At 38.2% G+C, this 25,644-nt stretch overlaps 1 protein-coding gene across 3 annotated transcripts in view; it reads right to left on the reverse strand.

Moving 5' to 3' along the window:
• The window catches only part of LOC111841508 (protein kinase C-binding protein NELL1), a 214,173-nt gene that overhangs the window by 131,049 nt on the left and 57,480 nt on the right, over positions 1-25,644 (reverse strand). For 2 of the 3 annotated variants that reach the window (XM_023807314.2, XM_023807305.2), the window contains exons 5-12: positions 24,887-24,983; positions 20,167-20,239; positions 19,365-19,447; positions 13,672-13,806; positions 12,713-12,815; positions 12,149-12,222; positions 6,301-6,400; positions 4,715-4,843 (exon numbers count right to left, since the gene is read on the reverse strand). In XM_023807314.2, the coding sequence (XP_023663082.2) occupies positions 4,715-4,843; positions 6,301-6,400; positions 12,149-12,222; positions 12,713-12,815; positions 13,672-13,806; positions 19,365-19,447; positions 20,167-20,239; positions 24,887-24,983 (794 nt within the window). The remainder of the gene's footprint in view (positions 1-4,714; positions 4,844-6,300; positions 6,401-12,148; positions 12,223-12,712; positions 12,816-13,671; positions 13,807-19,364; positions 19,448-20,166; positions 20,240-24,886; positions 24,984-25,644) is intronic. The other variant, XM_023807322.2, reaches the window with a different exon arrangement.

Below are 25,644 nucleotides of genomic sequence, written 5' to 3' on the forward strand. Positions count from 1 at the left end.
TCACTACTCCTCCCACAGCTCCCAGCCTCTATCTCTGGCCCCCAGTACAGTAGGCTTGGGCGGTATTACTTTTTTTTACCCTCATATTGTCCATATGTGGGGGACTATTGCCATGCAGTGTCATGGATCTGTACCTGTTCTTTAATGTGCTGACTAGGACTAGGGCTAAGTAACATTACCCCACAGTAAATTTTGTCAAGCGGAGGGGGGTTAACACAGCCTACAAAATTTATATGATTCATCTTCTTAGTTAATATAACCTAAGTTGACTGTTTCTCAAGCTGGTTTGTGCGGCTCCAAATAAAGTTAGTGAGAACATTTTTCAATGAACGGTTTGAACAAGCACCTCTCCGCAGCGCAATCCCCAGTGAAGCAGTTTAATGATAAATCAAAAGTAATAGTATAGTGGACAAAATGTTACAATACAACTAAACATCGTTAGCTTAACCCATTTCAAGTATCTCTTTGGGGGACTGGGGAGGACATAAGACAAGCTGAGTTGGCAGTATTACCAAGCCTACCAGGGAATAAACTACAGTCCCCCCTGAACGAAGTTGGCCAGTATTGTGTTGGAGTGGAATCCAAATCAGACCTGAAATTTATCAAATACCCTTTTCTTTGCTATCACTATGTGGTGCTGCTTAAGTTTTGGGCTGAGTTATCTCAAAATGTAACAATTTACAGTTTTTCACCCAGACAATATGTCTGCAAAAGTTTGAAAAAGATCCATTAAATACTTTTTGAGGTACCATGTTAACAAGAAAGTTTCTGCAGCAGTTCCATACTAGTTGTAAAGCCATATGTATTCCCTGTCCAGGAAGTACACTTAGGGTCTGAAATGTAAGTTTTTATTATTCTTTATTAATAAATATGAGTTTAAAATTCTACTCATGCACTCTGGATTTATTCGAAGATAAATGACAACATTACTGGTACGTAGTAATGGGCCATAATGGCCAATGAAAGGGGTTTTGCTGGTGAAATGGTCCACTCATGGCCTGAAAGAATCAATCCTTCCGAGATATGATGAAAATTAATAAGAAAGAAATTGCTTGGATAAACATACAAAATAAGTAACAGTACACACCCTAGCCCACTTATTACATTGGGAGTCATACTGTATCTTTACCCCCACCCCCACACCACTGCCAAAACAGCTCAGTTTTACTAGATTTTCAGTCACATGCCGCCAGTCTTGAAACTAAAGTACAAACATTAAAATCTCAATCTATAGGAGTACATTGTTCAGCTCAGCTAAATGTAGGTTTTAATTAAAACTTGCCGTGTTAAGTTGGAAGTATGAAGTAATTTGGGGCTATGGTACTTTAAACATTTACACTTCATCTGAGATGCACTGCTTTAATTTGAGAGGTGGCAGCTCCATTTTAATTTTAACAGAGGAGCTTCCATTTAAGAGAGAGATTGTATAATTCATAAATTGCTCTTACTGGCAATAATGAAGCTCAGTCACTGTAGTGGTGAAGCCAATCCAAAGGTCTTCAGCGGGTACTGAGATGTTTTTACACTCATTTTTATGAATTTGTGTACAGACAACAGTGTCCATACTTATGCCATATGAAGGGCAACAAACTGGCTGCAAAAAGTCAAACTGCAAATGGCACTGCCAATAATACAGTATAATTTGAAAATACATAGTTTTTAGAGCTGTCATTTTGCTTTCTATTCACATAAACAATACTATAGCAACAGTATAGTTACAAATATAATTAGATTTGTTTTTGCTTTAGCATAACATACACTGAGACTGCAGTTCATAAACACACAACAATTTACATACATTAAAGATAAGTAGGAAAGGTAAAAAGACTGACCCCCCCCCACAATGACAAACAAGAAAGAAGTACTTGTTGTACAGGTTCAGGAAATAATTCAGTAAAAAACATTCTAAATAGAAGCAATTAATATGTAGCTCAAAATTATACATTTTCATTCATAATATCACACAACTGTATTCATTCACATGTCAAAAGAGCCTGAGAGAGCTTCCAGTATGGATAATGATCCTTTCAGTAACAAGGAGGAAATTGACCCCAAAGTAAAGTAGTTTCCTCCTAATCTTAACAATCTTCAATGATGAAATGCTAACTCGAAAAGGGGGCTGTCAGAACGACAGCAATATATTCCCCAAACGGGCCCATCATCCGGCTCTGCCCATCTAATCCATACTTTTCCCTTGCTGACCAACCTGTACAATTTCTACAAGTACTGGATGTATCACATGGAAATGTGAAAGTTAATGAATGTGTTTTTACCTGAATGAGTCCCTGTTGTGACATCTGAGTCTGTAACTCTGAAGCTACACTTACAGTATTCATTTATTTCACATTCCACTTACATGCCAATTTGCTGAATCTTTTCCATCCACTTAAGCGGTTACCTGCATTTCTTTGCATATGTATTAATGCCTATGTATTAAAATGTCATCTGTGTTATTCATATTTTTTTATTTGTCTAAATATTTATATTCTATGTATTCCTCATTTGCACAATGACCAACATTTTCCTACATCACAGTAAAAACTGTAACATAAAGCAATATTATACAAGGAGCCCTGGAGGGGGCAAAGACAGTTTAAATTTTTTTGTTGGTACTATGCACTAAATTGTTTAGTTTAACATGCCCACAAAATCATGCTTACAAAATCCCTAAAATGTGCGCACAATTTAGTAAATTGTACTCATAATAAATAAATAAATAAACAAACAAACAAAGCCCTCCAGGCTCCTGGTCTGGGCTCTTATAGACGTACATGAACCCCATTGCGATTTTGGTATAGACGGAGCCCTGGGACCATGGATAGTTTTTTTTTTTCATTTTTTTTATGGCCACAGTGCAGAAATTAGGAGTTACAGTACGAGGTATGGTCTGCTTCTTAATACCGCACATTGTAAAAAGCATATATCATTGCTGAAATACACCCATAGGTGGAATACCTGCAGCAGTGGGGGGTCGGTCCCAAAGTCGTATGTATTCCCTGTCTGGGAATGTACACAAAAATCATGTTATATGGGGTCCGTACATGTGTTGCTGTTATCCACAGTTTTGGCTATCCACGGTAGGTCCTGGAACATATCACCCACATGTATAGGGGGACTACTGAGTCTTTCAGTTCTTAGTTGGGGGATTTTCTCCCATTCGTCCTTGCAAATGGCTTCTAATTCTGCAAAATTCTTGGGCCACCTTGCATGCACTGCTCTTTTGAGATCTATCCACAGATTTTCAATGATGTTTATGTCAGGGGACTATGAGGGCGATGACAAAACCTTCAGCTTGCACCTCTTGAGGTTTTCCATTGTAGATTTTGAGGTCTGTTTTGGATCATTATCTTCTTGTAGGACCCATCCTCTTTTTAACTTCAAATTTTTTTTTTCAGATGGTGTGATGTTTGCTGCCAGAGTTTGCTGGTATTTATTCAAATTATTCTTCCCTCCACCAATGACATGTTCCCTGTGCCATTGACTGGCACACAATCTTCCACCCCAGTGTTTAATAGTTGGACAGATGTTCTTTTCCTGGAATTCGGCAGCCTTTCTTCTGCAAAAATACCTTTGCACATTGCGGTCAAAAAGTTATATTTTGACTTCATCAGTCCACAGGTCTTGTTTCCAAAATGCATCAGGCTTGTTTTGATGTTCATTTGCAAACTTCAGATGCTGAATTTTGTGGCTAGGATTCAGGAAAGGTTTTCTATTGCTGCCTCTACCGTGAAGGTCATATTTGTTCATGTGTTGCTGCAGAGTAGAACGGTGCACCACAACTCCAATGTCTGCTAAATCATCCTGCAGGTCTTTTGTAGTCAAATGGGGGTTTTTATTTACCTTTCTATCAATCCAAGGAGCAGTTCCTTCAGAAAGTGTTCATGGTCTTCCAGACCTCAACTTCAGCTCCACTGTTCCTGTTAGCTGCCATTTCTTATTTACAATATGAACTGAGGAGAAAGCTATCTGGAAACGCTTTGCTATCTTCTTGTAGCCTTCCCCAACTTTGTAAGCATCAATTATTTTATTTTTCAGAGTGCTAAGCAGCTGCTGATTGTTGGCACAAGGTCTGAGGAGTCAGAGAATTTGTACAACTTTGCAATTTGGGGTTTCCCAGCAATGACAAGCCCATAGTCCTAATGAGCTAATGCAGGTCTGGGACTTGGGTACGCATTATCTGAGACCTCAAATAACGTGGGGTGCCCAAAGTTTTGTTTCAGGCCATTTTCATTTTTATGGTATTTTGTACTTGTGATTGATGGAAATAGAAATAGAAATTGCTTAAAATATTAAAGAAATGTGTCGTTTTTAACTTTATGCTGTCACACCCCGCTCCGTCCGATCCTAATGTGTGCCACGCCCCCTCGTTAACCTCATGTGGAATCCCAGTGTTTTACAGCTGTCTCGGATTGTTGTCATTAGTTCAGTGTATTTAGTCCGCGTTTCCGTTTGTATCCCCAGTCCGGTCATTGATGTGACGTTGTAATGTTGCGTGCTCTGTGCACTGTGTTTTGGATTAAACCCCTTATTCCCCGATTCCTGGCTTCCGTTCGCCTGCTTCCCCGCTCCATGCTACACGCGCCGTGACATATGCCTTTTGCTGATCAGTTCTTCTACTAACTTAACTATTCACAGTAACAGAAAACTTGGAAACTTCTGCACACCACTGTTTCAATAGGCCATTGTGCTTTACAGGTAGATTATATTTACCTACCTTCACAATTTGTGAAGTCTCCAATGGCAGACGTATAGCCCCTTTTGCACTCACAGATGGCTTTGGTATTATAGTTTTTGCATACAGAGTTCTCTCCACAATAAATTCCCTCAGCACAGAAGTCATAACCTGAAGTAAAACAGAAAAGGAATGAAATTTTAGTTAACTTACTGCATGGTCACAGAAAGTTCAAAAGGCAGGGATTAAATAATTCATAATGCCTTGCAATGCATTATATCACGGATGTGAATACATTATTGTGCATGCTCCAAAAATGAAAGTGCTTTGTCTGCTCCATTTTTAACAATGAGGTGTTGTGTCATTATGCAGAAGTTGCCAAAAGATTGAATAGACTGTTATAGGGTATTTTTAGATGGGATTTAATTGTAACATCATATATCACTTTTCTTCGTGTCGTATAAACATTATTTTACTGAACAAAAACAAATCACTACATGAGTCTTCTTGGACTAACTTACATAATGTAAAATCCATTCTTTTTGCTAATATAAGAAAAATGAGCCCATATACTGTATATATATATATATATATATATATATATATATATATATATATACACACACACACACATACTGTATATATATATATGTCAGATATTTGACTGGTATTTGGCAGCTGCTTTCTTGGCATCCTTCTCTTTTCAGTGGTTGTTGATTATATAGTTTTCTTATCCACAGCATGCCAAGTTTGCAGCTTGTCATTGTAAAGACACCCCCATTTAGGACACTAGCAAACTGCATCTGACATTTACCAGTAGATGAAGGAATACAAATGTATATAATTGTTTTGAAGTCCTCTGAAGTCCTTTAAAGAATGTATTTTGACTGATGATGCATACAGGGAAAAAGAAACCATTAGGTTGCCACAATCCATTGTTACAATCCAAGAATATATAGATTAAGGGATTATTGAGAAATGCCTAATTCCACAGGGAATACCTGTACCAAAGAAAGATAACACACACCAGGCAATGAACAGATAGTATGGAAGGTAGACAGGCTTTGTTAAAGAGGACAAATGTGTGTGCAGCAGTCCAGCAGAATGTAATAGACATCCCACTTATTTTATCCCGACCCAGTTTGTTACAAACAAACCTTAAATCAGGTAATGAACCAGATTTCATATGATGGAAGTGGGTTATGCTCTATTAAAGGAAGAAACTTTAATGTCTTACAAAACAAACAATGCTTAATGGTCAGCTAAGTGTAACCATTGTGGCAAATGTGAGGCATGAGTACTGATGAATGCCACACATCAGAGAACAATTTCATGGAATATATTTAACGATTCAAATAAACCAGGAGGTCTTTATGTTTCTCCTACAGTTATTCCATGACTAATGCCACCATAACCTATTGGAATATTTATTTTCTCCTATTTATCAGTTCAGTGTTTACTTCAAAGTGTAGACCATTCACAGTCTGTTCACAGTTCAGTCAGTATCATATTGCAGTAGGCAGAAATATCTTCCAAAGGGGCTGTGGTCTGTAGCCTTGTTAGAGCCTCAATCTCTAGATTCTGCCTCCTGACAGACCAGATGGAAGGCAGGTGGACATGAAACCTACCTCTGCAGACATTGCAGCATTTGTTTTCTGGAAGAATCTGCTCACTCACGGTACAGTTGAGCTTAGGACAGCTGTCAGTCACATTCACCATCACTCCATTCTGCAGGGACAGAAATTAATTTCATGAATATTAAAAAAAAATACAAAAAAAAACAGTACACTAAAGATGTGCGTACAACATACACATTACATGGCTGTATTATATAACCCAGGTTAGACTTCTGTCATGACGCCCAGTAATTAACTACCTTCAAGGATACACTAACATTTCTGAAACAAATGCTAGTGAAAGTAAAGGAAGACATGTCAAAACAGCTCTGCATTTACAAGTGAAAAATTATTTTACTTGGCTACTTGGCTTTCAAAAATGATTTCTCAGACAACACTGACTCTACACAAGAGGTGCAGGTATACACTGTACACTAAGCACGCTGACTCTACACAAGAGGTGCAGGTATACACTGTACACTAAGCACACTGACTCTACACAAGAGGTGCAGGTATACACTGTACACTAAGCACATCGACTCTACACAAGAGTTGCAGGTATACACTGTACACTAAGCACATCGACTCTACACAAGAGGTGCAGGTATACACTGTACACTAAGCACACTGACTACACAAGAGGTGCAGGTATACACTGTACACTAAGCATACTGACGCTACACAAGAGGTGCAGGTATACACTGTACACTAAGCACACTGACTCTACACAAGAAGTGCAGGTATACACTGTACACTAAGCATACTGACGCTACACAAGAGGTGCAGGTATACACTGTACACTAAGCATACTGACGCTACACAAGAGGTGCAGGTATACACTGTACACTAAGCACACTGACTCTACACAAGAAGTGCAGGTATACACTGTACACTAAGCACACTGACTCTACACAAGAAGTGCAGGTATACACTGTACACTAAGCATACTGACGCTACACAAGAGGTGCAGGTATACACTGTACACTAAGCACACTGACTCTACACAAGAAGTGCAGGTATACACTGTACACTAAGCACACTGACTCTACACAAGAGGTGCAGGTATACACTGTACACTAAGCATACTGACGCTACACAAGAGGTGCAGGTATACACTGTACACTAAGCACATTGACTCTACACAAGAGGTGCAGGTATACACTGTACACTAAGCACACTGACGCTACACAAGAGGTGCAGGTATACACTGTACACTAAGCATACTGACGCTACACAAGAGGTGCAGGTATACACTGTACACTAAGCATACTGACGCTACACAAGAGGTGCAGGTATACACTGTACACTAAGCACATTGACTCTACACAAGAGGTGCAGGTATACACTGTACACTAAGCACATTGACTCTACACAAGAGGTGCAGGTATACACTGTACACTAAGCACATTGACACTACACAAGAGGTGCAGGTATACACTGTACACTAAGCACATTGACTCTACACAAGAGGTGCAGGTATACACTGTACACTAAGCACATTGACTCTACACAAGAGGTGCAGGTATACACTGTACACTAAGCACATTGACTCTACACAAGAGGTGCAGGTATACACTGTACACTAAGCACATCACAGCATGACCTTTAGTAGGGGGCAGTTTCAAAAATGGCTCTATTGTGTGCCCTTCGCATCCAAAGCAGCCCTCTTCGGGACATTTCACTGAGTATATCACTGCATATAAACCATATTCAATAAATGTAGAATGAGAAGGCACAAATGCAATAAGTGATGCTGCATATTAGGGGGAACGGAAAACATGGCAAATAATGTCACCGTGGGATCACATCAAACAGCGCTCTGCAAAGGTATTAAAGTTTTAACAGATCCTGAGAATATACTAAAGGAATCAATTGTCAGTAAAAATCAGTTCCAAAGGGAGAGAAACAATGGGATTCAAGAGACACTTCATCTGTAGCACCTGACATTTTAAAGTGGTTACTTAACTAACCTGACAAATCATTATTGGTGAACTAAAAATAAGGCAATGGTGGGGGAAAAATGAAATAACAGCCTTATGAAAGCAGAACATACACTCACTGGGCACTTTATTACAGTAGGTACACCTGATCAACTGCTTGTTGAAGCAAATATCTAATCAGCCAATCATATGTCAGGAAAATGTAAAATGGCAGGACAATACAGTACATAAAATCATGTAGGTACAGGCCAGCAGCTTCAGTTAATTTCCACATCAAACACCAGAATTGGGAAGAAAAGTGATTTTTATTCAAATAACCATTCGTTACAACCAAGGGATGCATAAGAGCATCTCTGAATACGCAACACTTGGAACCTTGAAGCAGATGGGCTACAGCAGCAGAGGACCACACCAGGTGCCACTCCTGTCAGCTAAGAACAGGAAACTGAGGCCACAGTGCCCACAGGGTCACCAAAAGTGGACATTAGAAGACTTGAAAGATGTTGCCTGGTCAGATGAATCTTGCTTTCTGCTGCCATATCCTCCTGAGACCCACAGAAAAAAATGTCCTTCAGTTTTAGGTTAATTGTGATTTTCTATGTCTTTGGAGGAAATAAGACATCTTTTTTCAAATTTATTTTTATTTTTTATTTCACAGCATGTCCTCTTTAGTGTACAACAGGAATAAGTATGTTTCCTTACATCAGTGAAAAGATATATGCAAAAATAAAATGTCCACTGCAATGGACATAAATGAATGGGTGGGGTCTCAGGAGGATATTCAGATGATAGTGTCAGAATTTGGCATAAAGAACAGGAAAGCATGGATCCATCCTGTCTTGTATCAACAATTCAGGCTGGTGGTTGAATAACGTGTGGGAGATATTTTCTTGGCACACTATGGGCCCCTTAACACCAAATGAGCATTTTTTAAATGCCACCTGAGTATTGTTTAAATGCTACAGCCTACCTGAGTATTGATGCTGACCATATCCACCCCTTTACGACCACAGTGTACCCAGCTTCTAATGGTTACTTCCAGCACGATAATGAACCATGTCACAAAGCTCATATAATCTCAGAATGTTTTTTTGAACATGATAATGAGTTCACTGTACTCAAATGACTTCCACAGTCACCGATCCAATAAAGCACCTATGGGATGTGGTGGAATGGGAGATTTGGATAATAAAGGTGCAGTCGACAATCCTGCAGCAACTGTGTAATGTTCCTTGTGAAATGTTCCTTAGTAATATTCCAAATTTTTTTTGTATCTATGCCATGAAGAAAGAAAGCAGTTCCTTAGGTAAAAGGGGGTCCAACCCAGTGCTAGCAAGGTGTACCTAATAGAGTGGCCAGTGAGTGTGTGTAGCAGTGGTCTGTCACATATGCAGGGTACTGCCATCGTAAAAAGAACTGACCCTATTTACCACTAACGAAGTAATCAGTCACGCCAAAGTCAACTCAGTTTCATTAACTGTAAGCATGGGGGGGGGGGGGGGTGCTGCTGATCAGTTGCCATGGTAACTCAAACCCAGTCCCATGTTGTATGGAAGGTTTCATGAAATTTATATACCAATAAACCCTCATCCCTGACATTTGCCTTTTATAAAACAGGTGTAACTCACAGTTTCCCTTTGATCATTATGAGGTTTGTGCTGCACTCGTTTTCAGGATTACTATGGATCAATAACACGGAAAATACTGCCCTTTCTTATACTATTTTGTAAGGCTTAAATTACCTTTAAAATAATATTGAGGAGCAGGAACAGGAAAGGGCAAAGCTAAGTGCCAAATTTATATTTCAAAACACACTAAAATGCAAAAAAACATTTCACTGATCACTCAACTCAAATTTGACTTTCCCCAAGACTGACTAACTTACACAAAACTTACACATTAATTGTGAGAACAAAATCAGGAATATTGTGGGTAGTGGTTTAGGGAGAAATTATAAACAAATGTAAGATTTAACCCCATATTCAGCTAATTAAAACTAGAACTGGTGCTTTTTGAAATGACAGCATTTTATTTCCCTGACAGCTCCGTCAGTTGCTCTGCCCATCTAAACTGTACCTGTCTTATACTCAACAACCTGTAAAATTTCTAGAAGTGCTGGATGGAACATGTGGAAATGTGAATGTTGATAAATGTGTTTTGACATGAATGCTCTGAGTCCTTGTTGGGATATGTAGGTCTGAATGTGTACTTTAATTGCAAAGTACACCTATATGACAATGTGCAGAATCCTTCCCCACAAACAAGATGGTTACTTGCATTCTTTTGTGTTTTAATGTCCATGTTTGGAAAAAAGTCATCAATGTCATTTATGTTTTTAATATGTTTAAATACTTCAGTTTTATTTATTTTGCACTATGACCAAAATTTTCTGTAACATAACAGTAGGAACTATAAAACATACACTAATGGAATATAAGAGGTCTGGAGGGGCCACAGACGGTATTTTTTGTGCACATGATGTACATTCATATTTCTGTTCCTGTTGAGCTACAGGAGAGCTGTTGATGCAATACTAAATTGTGCTTTAGTTTAATGTGTTTACATGGTCAGAAAACATGAGACAAACCATGTCCTACTTTGGTTCACAATGGGACACAGCATTTTATTTTTCAATATGTGGCGATCGCACAGTAAAAGAGATGGGTGCAAACTGTAATCCTCACATTTACCAAGAAACTTAATTGCATGATTACATCGACATGTTCTTTTTGCACAGTAAAAGAAACTAACATAAAATGAATGTTCTTATTTACAGTCTATGCATGGGATTAGCTGCAATCAACAAGAACAGTATTTACAAATGAAAGTATTTTTGATTTTTGGTTATTTGCTTGCACACAAAACAACAAGGAATATTGGGAAACAAGTTACTGCAACTTGCCTGATGGCGGAACTCATGTTTTGGATGGTTAAACATAGTTAAATTGCTCTCCTTTTCATATACACAGTTGAAAGTGAGGCTTAGAGTCCAAGTGCATGGTAAAGCCAGTCTCTGGTAACCCTGGAGCACTTTGTGTGATAAATGTCGCTGAATGAAAATCCCACAGTCTAAGAAAACTATTGTTACAAGCCTACCTTACACACTCTCCCTACCTCTCAAAAATATATAAATGGCTAAATAAATAATAGTATGATACAATTTAATTGTCCCACAATAATTTTTATTGATACATTTCACCAATCAGCTACTTGGCTGCTACGGATGAAATATGCCGAACAGGTAGGCTAGTACTCAAAATTCCATAAAAACTTTGATCAGGTCCCGATCTTCAGCCTTACAACAATTCAATTATGGAGCAATCAAGCTCAAAATTTAACCAGTTCCAGTCTGGTACCCTTACAATGCCTCTGCAAAATTTGAAAAAGATCTGTCAAATACTTTTTTAGTTATCGTTTTAACTTGATCAAATGTCAAATTGCTTTTTTTTTTGCTATCACTGTGAAGCACTGCTTCAATTTTGGGGAGAAATGCCTCAAAATTAAATCAGTTCAAGTTCCTCACAACTTTTGCCTATGCAAAGTTTGACAAAGATATGTTAAACAGTTTTTGAGTTATCTTAACAAGCAAAGTGTCTATGGCACGATGGACTGGAGATAAAACCATATGTATTCCCTGAAGTCCAGAGAATACAACAAGAAAACAATTGCAAAACATATATAAATCTACATTTGCAAATCTGAATAAGCTTATGCATTCAAAAAACAAGGTTATTATAATCTACAATTATTTGCATTGCATTCCTCTGGTATACGCAGGTCACTATGAGAAAAGTATAACCAACCACTTAATTTGCTAATTTCATATAAAACAGGCAAATGGACACTGGAGCCATACTAGAATTAAATGCCACAACAGAATTATGCACAGTGGTTAAACTGAAAAAGAACAGAAGCATTACCTTGCATTCTCTGCAGACCTTTGTCAAAACACGCTGTCCTTCTGATAGCACTTTACCCATGAAGCTACATTTTGCTGTACAAACAATGAGAATACAAATTGACACATGTACTTCACATCATAACCATATAATAATGCTGATTTTATCCTGTCCATATGTCTCCAATTTCTGGAAATGCTACTGTGGTTTCTGAAAAGTGCATACCCATTAACTCTATGGACAAACATGTCCTTTAGGAAAAAAATAGAAATATTTGTAAAACCACAAAGTATACAGTATACGTATTCTTTTGCACAAAGACTGGGAAACGTCTGAGGCTAAAACCTACAATGTAACAAAATAACTCTCCTGTGCACAGAGATACACACGCACATCTGTTGTCCATTTCCTTTGGGATGCATCAACTCTCATCAAAGGCTTCAACAGAGCAACATGCCTGTATCGACTCATGCTACAGTACCATGCTCTTACAGCAATCTTTGGAAAAAACAATCAGCAACATTTGAAAAAATTCGTGTTTCGCTGTCACATGTCTCCTTGTGGTAGGATATTGTTTTCACTTACGGCTGCACTTCTTGCAACAGTGGCCCTTGATGTGTACTGGGAGAGAGTCTGCAGAGCAGTTAGGAGGCGGACAGGATATCCGTCGGCACTCCACCACCCCGTTCTGCCAGAAAGGCCAATGCAGACCGTTAGTCCATATCCCTTGAAGTACACCGTATAACAGCCAATACAAAAATCTACATGGGGATAAGCATTTCATTAGGAATTTGAGAAATTAGTCTAATTTCAATAACAGTTTTCAGTATCCCTTTTAAGATTTAATTCTATAGTTCAGTGACGGAATGTCCTCCAGGTAGAGTGACTTAAAATTTGCACCTAGTTTGAGTAAGGTATACTGCAGCAGTGACTATAGGGACATTTTAAGCTTTGCCTACAAACAAATACAATAACCCATAGCTGCCCATGTACTGTATGTATCCAAGCAGAAATGCATGGGACATTAGCTGGTGTGTGGCTCAGCGAGTTACACCTGTGATTGGAAGGTCGCCGGTTCAAGCCTCGGTAGAATAGTGACATTCTTACTGCCGAACAAGTTCATCCCTGAAATGCTCCACAGGTGCCAGGAAACTGGCCCAAACCCACCACTCAGACCCCAAGCTTCACTCTCAACAGTATAAGCTGCATGTGTGTTTACCTCTCAAAGGAGAGCAAGGTAAATATGTGAAGAGGATAATTCCAATGTACTTGTGCAAATGGCAAGTAAAGCATTTCTTTCTCCATTTCATATTGAGAAGTATAGCATAAATGGCTAACTTTGCATTGCTAAAATTTGATTCTTTTCTGTATAGGGTAAACATGAAAGAACATGCAGTATCTATGGAGTAATGCTTGTCAAACGTATGACAATTATACTGCATTACAGCACAGAACAAGATGGCAATGCGGCTTGGCAGCCCATCCAATTAATGAATAAACTAAACAAAGATGGTTTCGATTGTGACTGGTTTATTAAAGCCTACCTTGCAAGCACAATTCCTGCAGTTGTCTGGCTCTGCCCAGAGCTCTGTGTCTCGATGCAGCAAACCACTCAGCTGGCAGGACTTCTCACAGTGGCATTTCTCCAGCTGGGTCAGCCTTGACTCTGCATAATTCAACTAAGGATTAAAACACAAATAAATCAACAGAAGATTTAACTGGATCAGAAGGCATTTTAACAAGGAAAAGGGAACATTTCTTAACTCTTGCATCAAAGTGGCCCAATGTTAGGTGACACCCTGTTAATTCTGTGGTGGAGATTTTTTTTATTTTATGACATTTAACAAAAAATATTTTAAAGGTATTTTATACACTTGGCACACTCTTACTGATAAGAGAAAGATATTATAGGCTACACTGAATTTTAAAAATGGAAATAGTTTTTCCATCATTTTTAAAGTAATAATGTGTTAAGATTCCTAAGCAGCACTTAAATTAAATTATGGATGAGTCACCATAGTCGAATAATCAATGTATAAAATCCAAAGTATGCAACAAATAAACAAATAATGCAATTAATTGGGATCTATCCCATCTCTAAGTTTGTGGTTTACTCTTTTTGAGGTTAACTCCACTGTTTTTGCATGTACTTTCTGAGCCAATCATAACCATTTTTGTCCTTGGATACACATAGAGTGGCACATTTGTGAGGAATTTAGCAAAAATGAGTGAGGTGAGTAAGCTAACAAGAACTGATCACCAGGAGAGATCAGACACCAGACTTTGAATTCCATAAAGACAATAATGAGCTAAATCAAGTGATTTGTTGTCACTGCTTAGAGTCTGCTACGACAGCCCGTGTCAACAAGTAAGAGAATCTGAATATGCTGCTGCTGTTAATTTTATATGCACATTAAGGTTGTTATAGTTATCGATTAAATGTTCAAATTCTTGTTCTGTGTAATTCATTATTGATTTGGTGTTAAAAATGACAGCATTGTATTCCCTGGACAGCCTTGTCATTTGGTTAAGATATCTGATATCTGATCCATACTCGTCCCACTCAGCAACTTCTACAATTTCTAGAAGTACTGGATGGAAATGTGAGAATTAATAAAGGGATTTATTTTTTTTATCAGAGTCCTTGTTGTGATATGTAGGTTGGAAAGTATATTTATTAATTAATTGCACATTCCATTGATATAACACTGTGCAGAATCTTTTACCACAATTTATGTGGTTAATTGTATTCCTTTGTGTGTTTTATTGTTCATGTTTGAAAACATCATTTACATTTTTCATATTTGTTATATGTTTAAATATTTATATTCTATTTATTTTTTCACTAAAATGTTCTGTGACATAGAAGTAAGAACTGTAACAGATACATTAATGGTAGACTATAAAACAGAGGCATTGTAACTGTGGGGTGCAAAGAAATTGTAGGGGGGGGGGGGCACAGGTCAGGGAAAAAACAGAACTGTTTGGAGCAATGGAGCTGGGGGCAGATACGTTTTACGAAACTACAACCCTCAGAAATATCTAAAATAATGTGAACACCTTATATGCCAGCATATGTTATATGACACCGACAATGTAAAATAATTAAAACATGTAAAACAGACAGGAACCACATATTGCATATATGAGCTACTACTAGTACTAGGACTAGTAACAATGACTCCAACAGGTCAACAGACCTAGTAACAAATGCTTATGGTGGGAAAGTTCCTCAATTAATGCTTACATGTAGGTGGAGGAACCATGGAGATATTTGTAGCTGCTAGTAATATTGAAAGAAAATTTAAGCAACACCTAAAGCATGAAATATGAGGATGCATATGTGGAATATTGTTTTGTGTGCCTGTGTGTGTGTGGGGGGGGGGTTAATACAACTGGTATATACTGAGGTTTGGAGAAGCCATGGGAGGTTTTTTTTCCTCATGTGCACAATATACATGTATCTCATTTACTATCTGACACCATTCTACAAAAAGGCTTACGGTACAGGTAAGTGCTACAATGTACTTGTGCTTTGTGGGATTTGAGCCCACAAGCTTTTTGCTTGTTAGCACAAGAATCAGATCTGTTGAGCAACAGGAGCACTGTTGATGTAATACTAAATCGCTCTTTAACGTATTATTTTTCAGTACAAGGAAATCACACTATATTTGGGATGGATGCCACAAATCACCAAAAAATGAATACTCTTATTTACAATAAAATCAAGACAGTAACTGCAATCAAAAATATTTGTAAATCAAGGCATTTTAACTCTTAGCTCTTTCACTAAGAATACAACTATTAATTCCCCAAAAAATAAGGAATATTGCCAACCAAGTGCGTTTATATTGCCTGATGGGTGAACTGATGGGTCAACATTTTGAATGGTTAAATGTGGTTAATTACTCTCCTTTTCAGACATTCTCAGACACATGCATGCACACACACACACACACACACAAACACAAACATACACACAGATTAGGCAGCTATACTCCTGTGCAAAAAAACAGGCCAAAGCTTACTTGTGCATTTTGGGTTTGGCATATTTTTTGCCCAGTAGTGTATATCTTTGGGGATAACTCTCCATCCATTCTCATGAGCACAACCCTAATCCTAGCTATAATGCTTACCTAGCCCAATTCGTAGCCTTAAGTAACCAAACAAACACAAGATTAAATAATTTTTAGTTTTTTGACTGCATTCACATTTTTTTTATAAACCTGAGTTTCCCCTTATGGGGACCAGAAAAAATGCCTCCACAATGTCAAAATAACTGGTTTTTATCACATTGTGAGGACTTGTCCTCTGAATGTAATATGTTACGACGGCGGGCATTGTGCAGTCAGGAAAATGGTGACGATCCACTAGCGGCTCCAAGACAAAAGGGGATTATTAACAAAACATTACACACTGGGAAGGGCACCAATTAATGAGGGGTCAAAAAGCCAACTGGGAAAACAAGAACTAACTATAAAAACTATAACGCAACCAAACAAGGGACCAGGGTAACACAAGTAGAAGGATTGCACAACAGGCAGAGTCTTAAACATAGAGTAACATCACACACAGAGTACATAACATCACACACAGAGTACATAACATCACACACAGAGTACATAACATCACACACAGTGACCAACTGAAGAAATAAACAAAGGCAAGCCCATAAATACAATGAAAACAAAGAGGTGAGAATCATCAAAAACAAACAATGAATAAGGGCAAAGGGCGACATGACACGGGGGAAAAAACTTAATTACCCTAATGAACACAGAACTAAGGAACTGAAATTAAGGAAACACAGGGAAATACTACACTAGGAGAAAAATCAAGAAACAAGTGAAATGGAACAACCAAGGCAGGGGCAGAGAATCATAAACAAGACAAATTAAACACAAGGCTACACAATATCAAACTAAAGATAAACCAAAACTGGGAAGCAAAGGACAAAACACCAGGAAAAACAAAAAAACCAATAAACAAAACAGGTGTGGTTGCCTACGAACACACAACTACAAGGTTTAATAGCCTCTGTATTACAAGCTCAGCCCACTGAGCTGGGCAGCAGTTCAGGGAACAGGCAAAACATACTAGGGATAGACACACTGAGGCTGAAAGTCAAAGGACAGGGAGGACAGGATGGCCAGCAGCACCTGCTGGTCAAGCGGGGAGGAGACACAAAGGGCAGGGTCGGATGGACGCCAACCCTGACAGTAATATATACTTGACTATTTCTCTCTCTCTCTCTCTCTCTCTCTCTCTCTCTCTCTCTCTCTCTCTCTCTCTCTCTCTCTCTCTCTCTCTCTCACACACACACACACACACACACACACACACACTTGAGGCAAAACAGTTCTGAAGCAGTTATGAAAGATGAACAGATGGAAAACAATGGTATTTGGGGGTCCTGGTTCAAACCCAGCCTCAGCACAATTGTGGGTCCTTAAGCAAGGCCCTTAACCCCCAGCTCCCTGGGCGCCCCAACAGGTGGCTGCCCTTCATGGACAACTTACTCTATGAAGAACAAGTTGAGGGAGGCGTAAAGACAGTTCCCCCATGAGGATCAATTACAGTGGTACCTCACTACTCAAACTCATTAGAACTTGAATTTCTTAAAAGTCAAACCAACCAGTTAAAAAAAAAAATGAACTAGAAGTCGAACCGTGAATACCGACCTAAGATAACTTGGGGAAATGAGTCACGTGGCACGTCTCTCAGCAGAAACAAAGGGTAATGCCTCAGTTTTTTAATTGAAAATATCAGGTAATACACTGTACTTTATATAATATTGGTAGCCATTGCTCACCAAAAAGTTATGCAATAGTTGTACAAATGTTACATCCTAAAAGTTTGTGATTTACAAACAAATTAAGAAATACAGAGTAATAATAAAAATAATCAATGGACCGCATGGCATAGTCTAGTGCTGGCGAAGTGTTGGGGCATGGCTTGGGGTAGTGTTGGGGATACATTCTTTATCGTTTTGGAAGCTGTTAAGAAAAAAAATGTTACGCACGGCGTACTGTGTTGGAGAAGTGTTTGCGAAAAATTAAGACTGTACATTTTTTTTATCTTTACACATTGTTTGAATACATTTATTTTCTTACTTTACAAATTACTGTTTTGATGTGTTTGGTATATGTTCTTCTTGTTTTATCCTCTTCATTTTGTATTTAAATGCTAAAAACAAATTTAGGCATAATTTTTTTGGGGCCGGGAACCAATTAATTGGTTTTCCATTATTTCTTATGGGGAAAATTCGATCAGAACTCGAACTTTTTAGGATTTGAATCCGAATTCTGAGGTATCACTGTATTATTATTTTCTTCTATATTCAATAATAAAAACGAAAGCCTAATATACTTAACAAACAACTGTAATAACTGCCTCCAACAATTTTGATATTATACCTGAATTTGAATATTTTCTTTTTAGCATTCACATTATCAGCTTTTCCCACTATGTTTCTAATGATTTGTGGGTCAGTAACATTTATTTTACTCAAATCAGCTTCTTGTGCAAAGTTATTTTGAATTTGATGCCTTGGATGCCATACATATAACAAGGACCAAGGTGGACATGCTCACTCCTTTACAATCATCCTGTCACTCCCAAGAGCACATGCATTCGGAATGCAATGTCTCCAGAGACTCTGCAGGAAGTCTATCAAAACTGCACGACACACAACAATGCATATAATGGAACTACACTACTCTACACCACACATGAAGACAGGGAATATGCCTTCATCACCCTCTGGTTCTTAGGAACGCAGCACTTTGCTGTAGCTTTACTTCAGTGCTGAGGCTCACACTTCTGTAAAAGTTAGACTACTTCACTACAGCTTTGACAGAAACCTGGTTCTTTGTCGACTATAATTATTGTGTCGCATATCCAAATGAAACAGTGTCACTGTAACTAATCAATCGGAACAGAATAAGCTTACTTTTCAAAGATTATTTCATCTTCAAAACACCCAATTTCCTTTTATTTTCAAGTATTGTCTTACACTGAAAGGGCAATAAGGCCTGGAAACAGATAACATTATAAGAGAAATACTGATAACTGTGCACATACTTCCACTGTGACACTACTACGCTGAGAATTTTCCAGCCACATAAAATCATCTTCAATTAAACTTAAATTAAACTGTATTTAAGTACCCTTTAGTTGGTCATCGATGGTTATGGTTGATATGCAATAGTTAAAATGGTCACCATGCAATACTAACCTTTACAGTCATTTTAGCAAGGAGTTCCTGAAGATCCATGATGCCTTGTACCAGGCCCAGAAAATCACTACATGATGGACAGGCTCAATATGGAAAAGGGAAACAGAGATACACACATCAAGCTAAAAAACCAAAAGCCCAGACAAATGATTTTGTAAAACAAAGTTTCATAATCGTTAAGACAGAGTGATTTATTATTTTATGATTTTTGTTACAAAGTGAAAGTAACCAATATGGAGTTTGTCTGCCACATACTGATGGATCATCTGACTCCAATTGCATTCTTTTCAAGAGGCCATTATCCTTGTGATAAATGTACATTTCGCATTAAATACCTTAATTGTTCAAATCAAGTATCCAAATTTATAGATTTAAAGATGTGTTTGTTGTGTGTGTAAAATATTGTGTGCATTTCTTAAACAGGACTATTTATTATTAAGAGGTCAAAAAATCAGATCACATTTCAGGAGCCATTCATGCAGAAATCCAGATAATTTTAAAGGGTTAAACCTTTCCACAGCCATATATTTTGAGAATAAAATCTATTGCTAGATTTAAATATGACCTTTTGCTTTGTCAATGGAACTGCTTTTTTCCCTGCTATTTATTTCGTTTGCATGATTTCTCTTACAGTCATTTTAACAGATTAACCATAAATCTTCAGGTTTTATTTTTTAAAGAAAATTGTTGATTGAAATGTAATAGTTTCAGGAAATTAATACTGTAGAAAGGATGTGAAAACTTTTTCAGGGCAACTACTGGCAACTCCCAAGGAAACTTGTCAAGCCAATGTAGTACTTACTGCGATTAAGGTTTGGACACTGCGCAATGTAACCATTCGGAGCAAAAATAAACTTGACATCTTGAATGATTCCCTGGGGAAAATATAAAAGAAAAATATGTTGGAGGTAGAAACAGAGAGGGGGGGTTCACTAAAAGTTACAGCACATACTGAGACTATACTCAGAGGCCACTTTATTTGGTTCACCTGCTTATTAACATTATTATAGCCTGCTCCTCCAAACAACTAATCATGTGGCTGCAACTTCAACAGACTTTCATTGGACATATACAGTACAAGGACAATAAACAAATTCTATACATACAGCATACAGACAGGGGCATGAAGCTCAGTTACTCTGCAGCTAAGCATTTGGGAAGACTAAGACATGTGGTCCAAGTCATTTTTAAATGTGACATGACTGTTAGAACAAGACATAGTAGTTCCAGCATCTTAGAAACAGCCACCCTCCATGAGATATTCATGTAATGCAGTATCTGGAGTTTACAGGGAATGGTGTGATAAGCAAAATACTTCCAGTCAGCTACAGTTTCAGTTAATTACTCTAAAGGAAACTCCAGGAAGAGAGGATGCAGAAAAAAAGAAACATACTGGAGATCCAGAGACCAGTCAAATGGGGCAATTCATTTATTTCCAGTAATCTACATTTCATCTTTGCATTTTTTTAAAGTTTAGCACTTCCATAGGTGTATTTGTGATGCAAAATTATCCATATATTATTGAGAGAAATATAAAGCTATTTTTATCTCTTTTATGGCCTTGCAGGGTGATTTATTTCCTTTAAAAATGCTGCTAGCTGCACATTGTTTCTTAAATGTTCCATGGTGTTCATCTATTGAGCACGAGTTAGTATAGGTTTATTTCACCTAATTTATGGCAGGGGAATATTTTCTGTGACCTTATGTGGTATTTAAGAAGCATAAAAACAACAAAACCCTTAAATTTGTCTGACTCAAGTTCCTAACAAAGTTCAAAAATCATACGTTAACAGTCCAAAAACTCACTTGGTAATCACCTGATGATCTTACAACCAACCAGATAAACCTGTCCTGGTTAATGGGACATGGTGCAGGTATCTCTGAGATGTTAAACTTTGTCAGTGCTGGAGTCAGCCGTGAGCAACCACCTTGTTATTGCAACCATTAAGCTGAAACTACGTAACACACAGCAGAAGAATCAACTCAGGAAAAATCTAGACATTGAGATATCATAAGATCAATAGAGAGTTTGCAGTAGAAGTGAGGAATCAGTCTGGTGCACTACTGTAACTGAATCCACTGCAGGCCCTGATATTAACACCAAATGCGAGTCTATAAAGAACATCCGTGTAGAAACAGCTGCAAGCATCTTATGCTACAGAAAGAAAAGGAATAAGGAATGGTTAACACCTGGAACGTGGGAGAAAACTGAAGAAAGAAACAACTGAAAGCCAGGCTGTTGAGCATCAAATCCTAAAGGCTCCAACAAAAGATACAACTAGCCTATAGGGACAAAAAAAGAGGTAAAAAGCTGCGCTAGAAGAAATTAGAGGACTTCTGTCAATGAAATGGCATGTGAAGCCAAACTACCAGGGGAAACATGAACATGGTGCTAAGAACAGCTGCCTATCTGTTCTGATGAAAGACAAAAATGGCCACAAGCTCACAACAGAGCATGAGCAGGCAGTATGCTGAGTACATTTCTGCGAGGTACTTAACCAACCAGAAAAAGAGGACCCTGCCCTTCCACCACCTGCAGACACTGTCCTGAACATTGTCCCCCCACAGAGGTCAAAATAAATCATGCAATCAGAGCATACAGAGGTCTGGTGCCGTCCACACCTCAGTGGGTCAGAGCAGTTTTGAGTTCTTATGCAGGTGATTGTAATGTTACAGCTGATTGCTGTATACTGAGATGTTAAAGGCTTATCTCATTACTTCAACCAAGGTTCCTACTGACCGTTTCCAAGACATCTGGGGAAAGGACACAAACCCTGATGATTGGACTAAAGGACTGTTTGCGAGGGTCCCAAAGAAAGGAAACCTCGAAGTCATTGACAACTGGAGAGGCATTACGCCTCTCTTAATACCATCTAAAGTCTTTTGGTGAGTTCTTCTGACAAGAATTGATGCAGCTAATGATATCAAGCTGAAACAAGAACAGGTAGGGTTTGCTTGAGAAACATCATTGAGCAATGTGTGGAACATTCCATTGTACGTCAACTTCATTGCCTTCCAAAAAGCATTTAACAGCCTGCATTGCAACACCCTTTGGAAGATCTTAAGGTCACACTGAGTTCCTCCAAAAAATATCACCTTGATTGAGTTGTTTTACCAATATTTTGAATGCAGTATTATTCGCAATGGCCACTTAACAGAGTGGTTCCTGGTCGGGTCGGGTGTACGACAATGCCGGGTTATCTCCCATAATACTATATCTTCCTAGTTGTGATTGATTGGATCGTGTGCAGTACCACATCACACAAGTCCAGAGGCATCCAAAGGACCCTACTGTTCCAGTTTGAAGACCTTGACTTTGCAGATGACCTTGTTGTACTGTCCTCCAAACATGTCTATCTAAAGGAGGACACTGAAAAACTGAACAGATATAGCAAACACACTGCCCTGAAAATCAACCCCCACGAAACCAAAGTGATGTGCTTAAACTCAACTCATGCATCAGCCATTAATGGTGAGCCTCTTGAGAATGTAGAGGAATTTGCTTATCTAGGAAGCATTGTTTAGTGCTGATAATGCAGCCAGCAAGGACATCAGGGCAAGATTAGTGAAAGCTCATAGTACTTCTGCTACACTTCAGTCCATCTGGAGGTCAAAGGAGTACACCCTACAAACCAAGAAACAACTGTATAACAGCAATGTGAATACAGTTCTGTATGGCACAGAATGCTGGGAGGTAAGAGAAAGTGACATGAGATCACTCCAAGGATCTGTGGGGTATTCTGCCCTGAAAAGATTTCAACTGATGTGCTCTGCAGCAAGACGAAATGCCAGAGTGTGGTGCTTGAGATCAAATGCCACTGTTTGAGATGCCTAGGACATGTGTTAAGAATGGACCAAGACTGTATCCCAAAAGTAGCTCTCCAATGGATTCCGATGGACTCGGAAAGAGGAAACAAGGATGCCCTAAAAAAACATGGTGAAAGACAATAACATCTGAACAAAAGGAGGTGAACATTACCTGGAGCAAGGCACAACATGTTGCCAAAGACCAGATCAGATGGAACCAAATCAAGTAAGAACCAAGTAAGAACTCTTATGTTCCAGTAGGGATGAAGAGGACCACGTCTATGTCTACCAATGTACTGTATGTGTTTAATTATATAAACAAACAATACTTCACAGAAATAATATAATAATAATATAACAATACTACAGAAGACACATTGAAAATAAAAGGTTTAAATGTCCATCAAAAAGGATTTTCATTCAAATCCAGACAATTCTTTTTCGTGTGAAGTGTGGTGGATGTGTCCGCACTGATGAGGGGAGTATATGCTTACTCAAAAGCGTGTAACATTGTAAGCACGTTTTTGACTTAAATGCTTGATGGGAGAATTGACCCGTTATTGTACATTCCACTTACATGCCATATCTTAATGTCCATGTCTTAAAATGATGTTTTTATTATTTAAATTTATATGTCTAAATATTCATATTCATTTTATTTTTCTTTTGCAATATGAATAACATTTTCAATGACATAACAGTAAGAACTGTAACAGATGCACTAACGGGGTAACATTTTTTTCATGGGGATGTTGTACTAAATTGTGTGCACAATTTAGTTTAATATTCCCACTGAACTCACAAAATGCCTAAAATGTGCACACAATTTACTTTTTCAGCGCTCCCAATTTGGTACTTTGAGCTCTCAAAGTAATTTTCAATTTAATTAAATGTAACGTTTTGGGCATTTGTCTTCTTACCTTAAACATGACTGAAAAAGTCAGAAGCTGGAGTGAAATGCACAAATACCATGCATTATATGGTAGTACATTTATTCCCTTAAGCCTTTGTAATGATGCATAATATGTCTCCCAATCCGACTTTGACTTATTCTACTAAACCGGACACCTGTCTAAACCAGTTCACAAAACTTCAGTGTTGTGGTGATCTAATTCTTAATAGTGTGCATGGTAATGACCAATATATGCATACATCTCTAAGCCCAGATCTTTATTATAATGCATAATATGTCTCCCATTCCAAACTTATCCATCAGCTTTTTTATTGGGCGAAAACTACGCTTTCTGGTCATTTAGGTAGCATTTACATATTTACATATCTGGTAGATTTTTTTAATTTTTTTGCTTTACAACATGTTTCTCCAGGACAGAACACAAATAACCAAAAAGCCATATTTCATCAAACCAAAAATCAATTTGAAAGATCACAGGAAACAGCCCCCTTTCTAGTTTGAATATAAACACTATGAGTGAATTATGAATTTGGGGGTAAGTCAGAGAGACAGTGGGGGTTTCATCTGGCACCACCAAGGTGATAAAAAGTTGACTGGAGTAGCATTTGGACGGGAAGCTGGTCAACAACCTTTAGACTCACCACTGTATGATGGCACCATCCTGGTTGTGTCAGCCTCATTACAACACCTACAAACGGTACCTTGGACAGGGATTCATATGGTACAATGGGGGGCAAAGACCTTTCCTAACAAGACTATGAACTTCCTTAAATTTTTCAAAATTTTGGCATGATAGTCTTACCTTGAATAAACCATGCTTGTGACTATGCTGTCCCACCCAAACACTGCTTCCAGAAGTCAGTTCCATCTGTGGAGGGTCTATCACACGCTCGTAAATCCTGCCAATGATAAAAAAAAAAGCAGCTGTATTGATTGCATTATTATTTTATCAGCAAAAAAAGCAGGTTTGACAGGCAGGGGGATCTACTAACTATTATATTGAGCCTCATTCTCTCAGACGAAGGATGAACAGTGGAAAAAAAAACATAATAAATAAAGGAATAATGTTCTTATGCCAATTTTCACTTTTTTCTCTGGGTGAATCTGATGGTGTTCATGTCATGTATGACTCAGACAGTGTAAGGCTCCGTAGTGCCTTACAGCCTAGATCACAGCTGCTTTTAGATGAAACACAGAGGTCATGTGTGTCATGTCAGACGAATCTACTGCTGCACATGGCCTAAGCAGGTTTTTTAAAAGCTGTACCAAGGCATATAAATACAGGCTTATCAAATATTGGACAGCTTATCTTTGATGCTTAAGCGCTTGGAGAAATGAGATGCTGAGGAGACTGGTAATTCTGCAGCGTTTGTGTACGCTACGCTATGGCTGAAGCTATCAAGAGCTCATTTAAAAAATTGGCAACCAAATGAAAATGGATTTGTTGCATCATTTCTCAACGCTGCTTCATTTTTCAACAGGGTTCTGTGTAATGAAAATAGAACAGTGATTACGATAATAATAATCTACTTTGTCGCAAGAATGAATTACTAGCCTGTC

The sequence above is a fragment of the Paramormyrops kingsleyae genome, chromosome 11 (genome assembly GCF_048594095.1).
Source record: "Paramormyrops kingsleyae isolate MSU_618 chromosome 11, PKINGS_0.4, whole genome shotgun sequence".
Classification (NCBI taxonomy): Eukaryota; Metazoa; Chordata; class Actinopteri; order Osteoglossiformes; family Mormyridae; genus Paramormyrops; species Paramormyrops kingsleyae.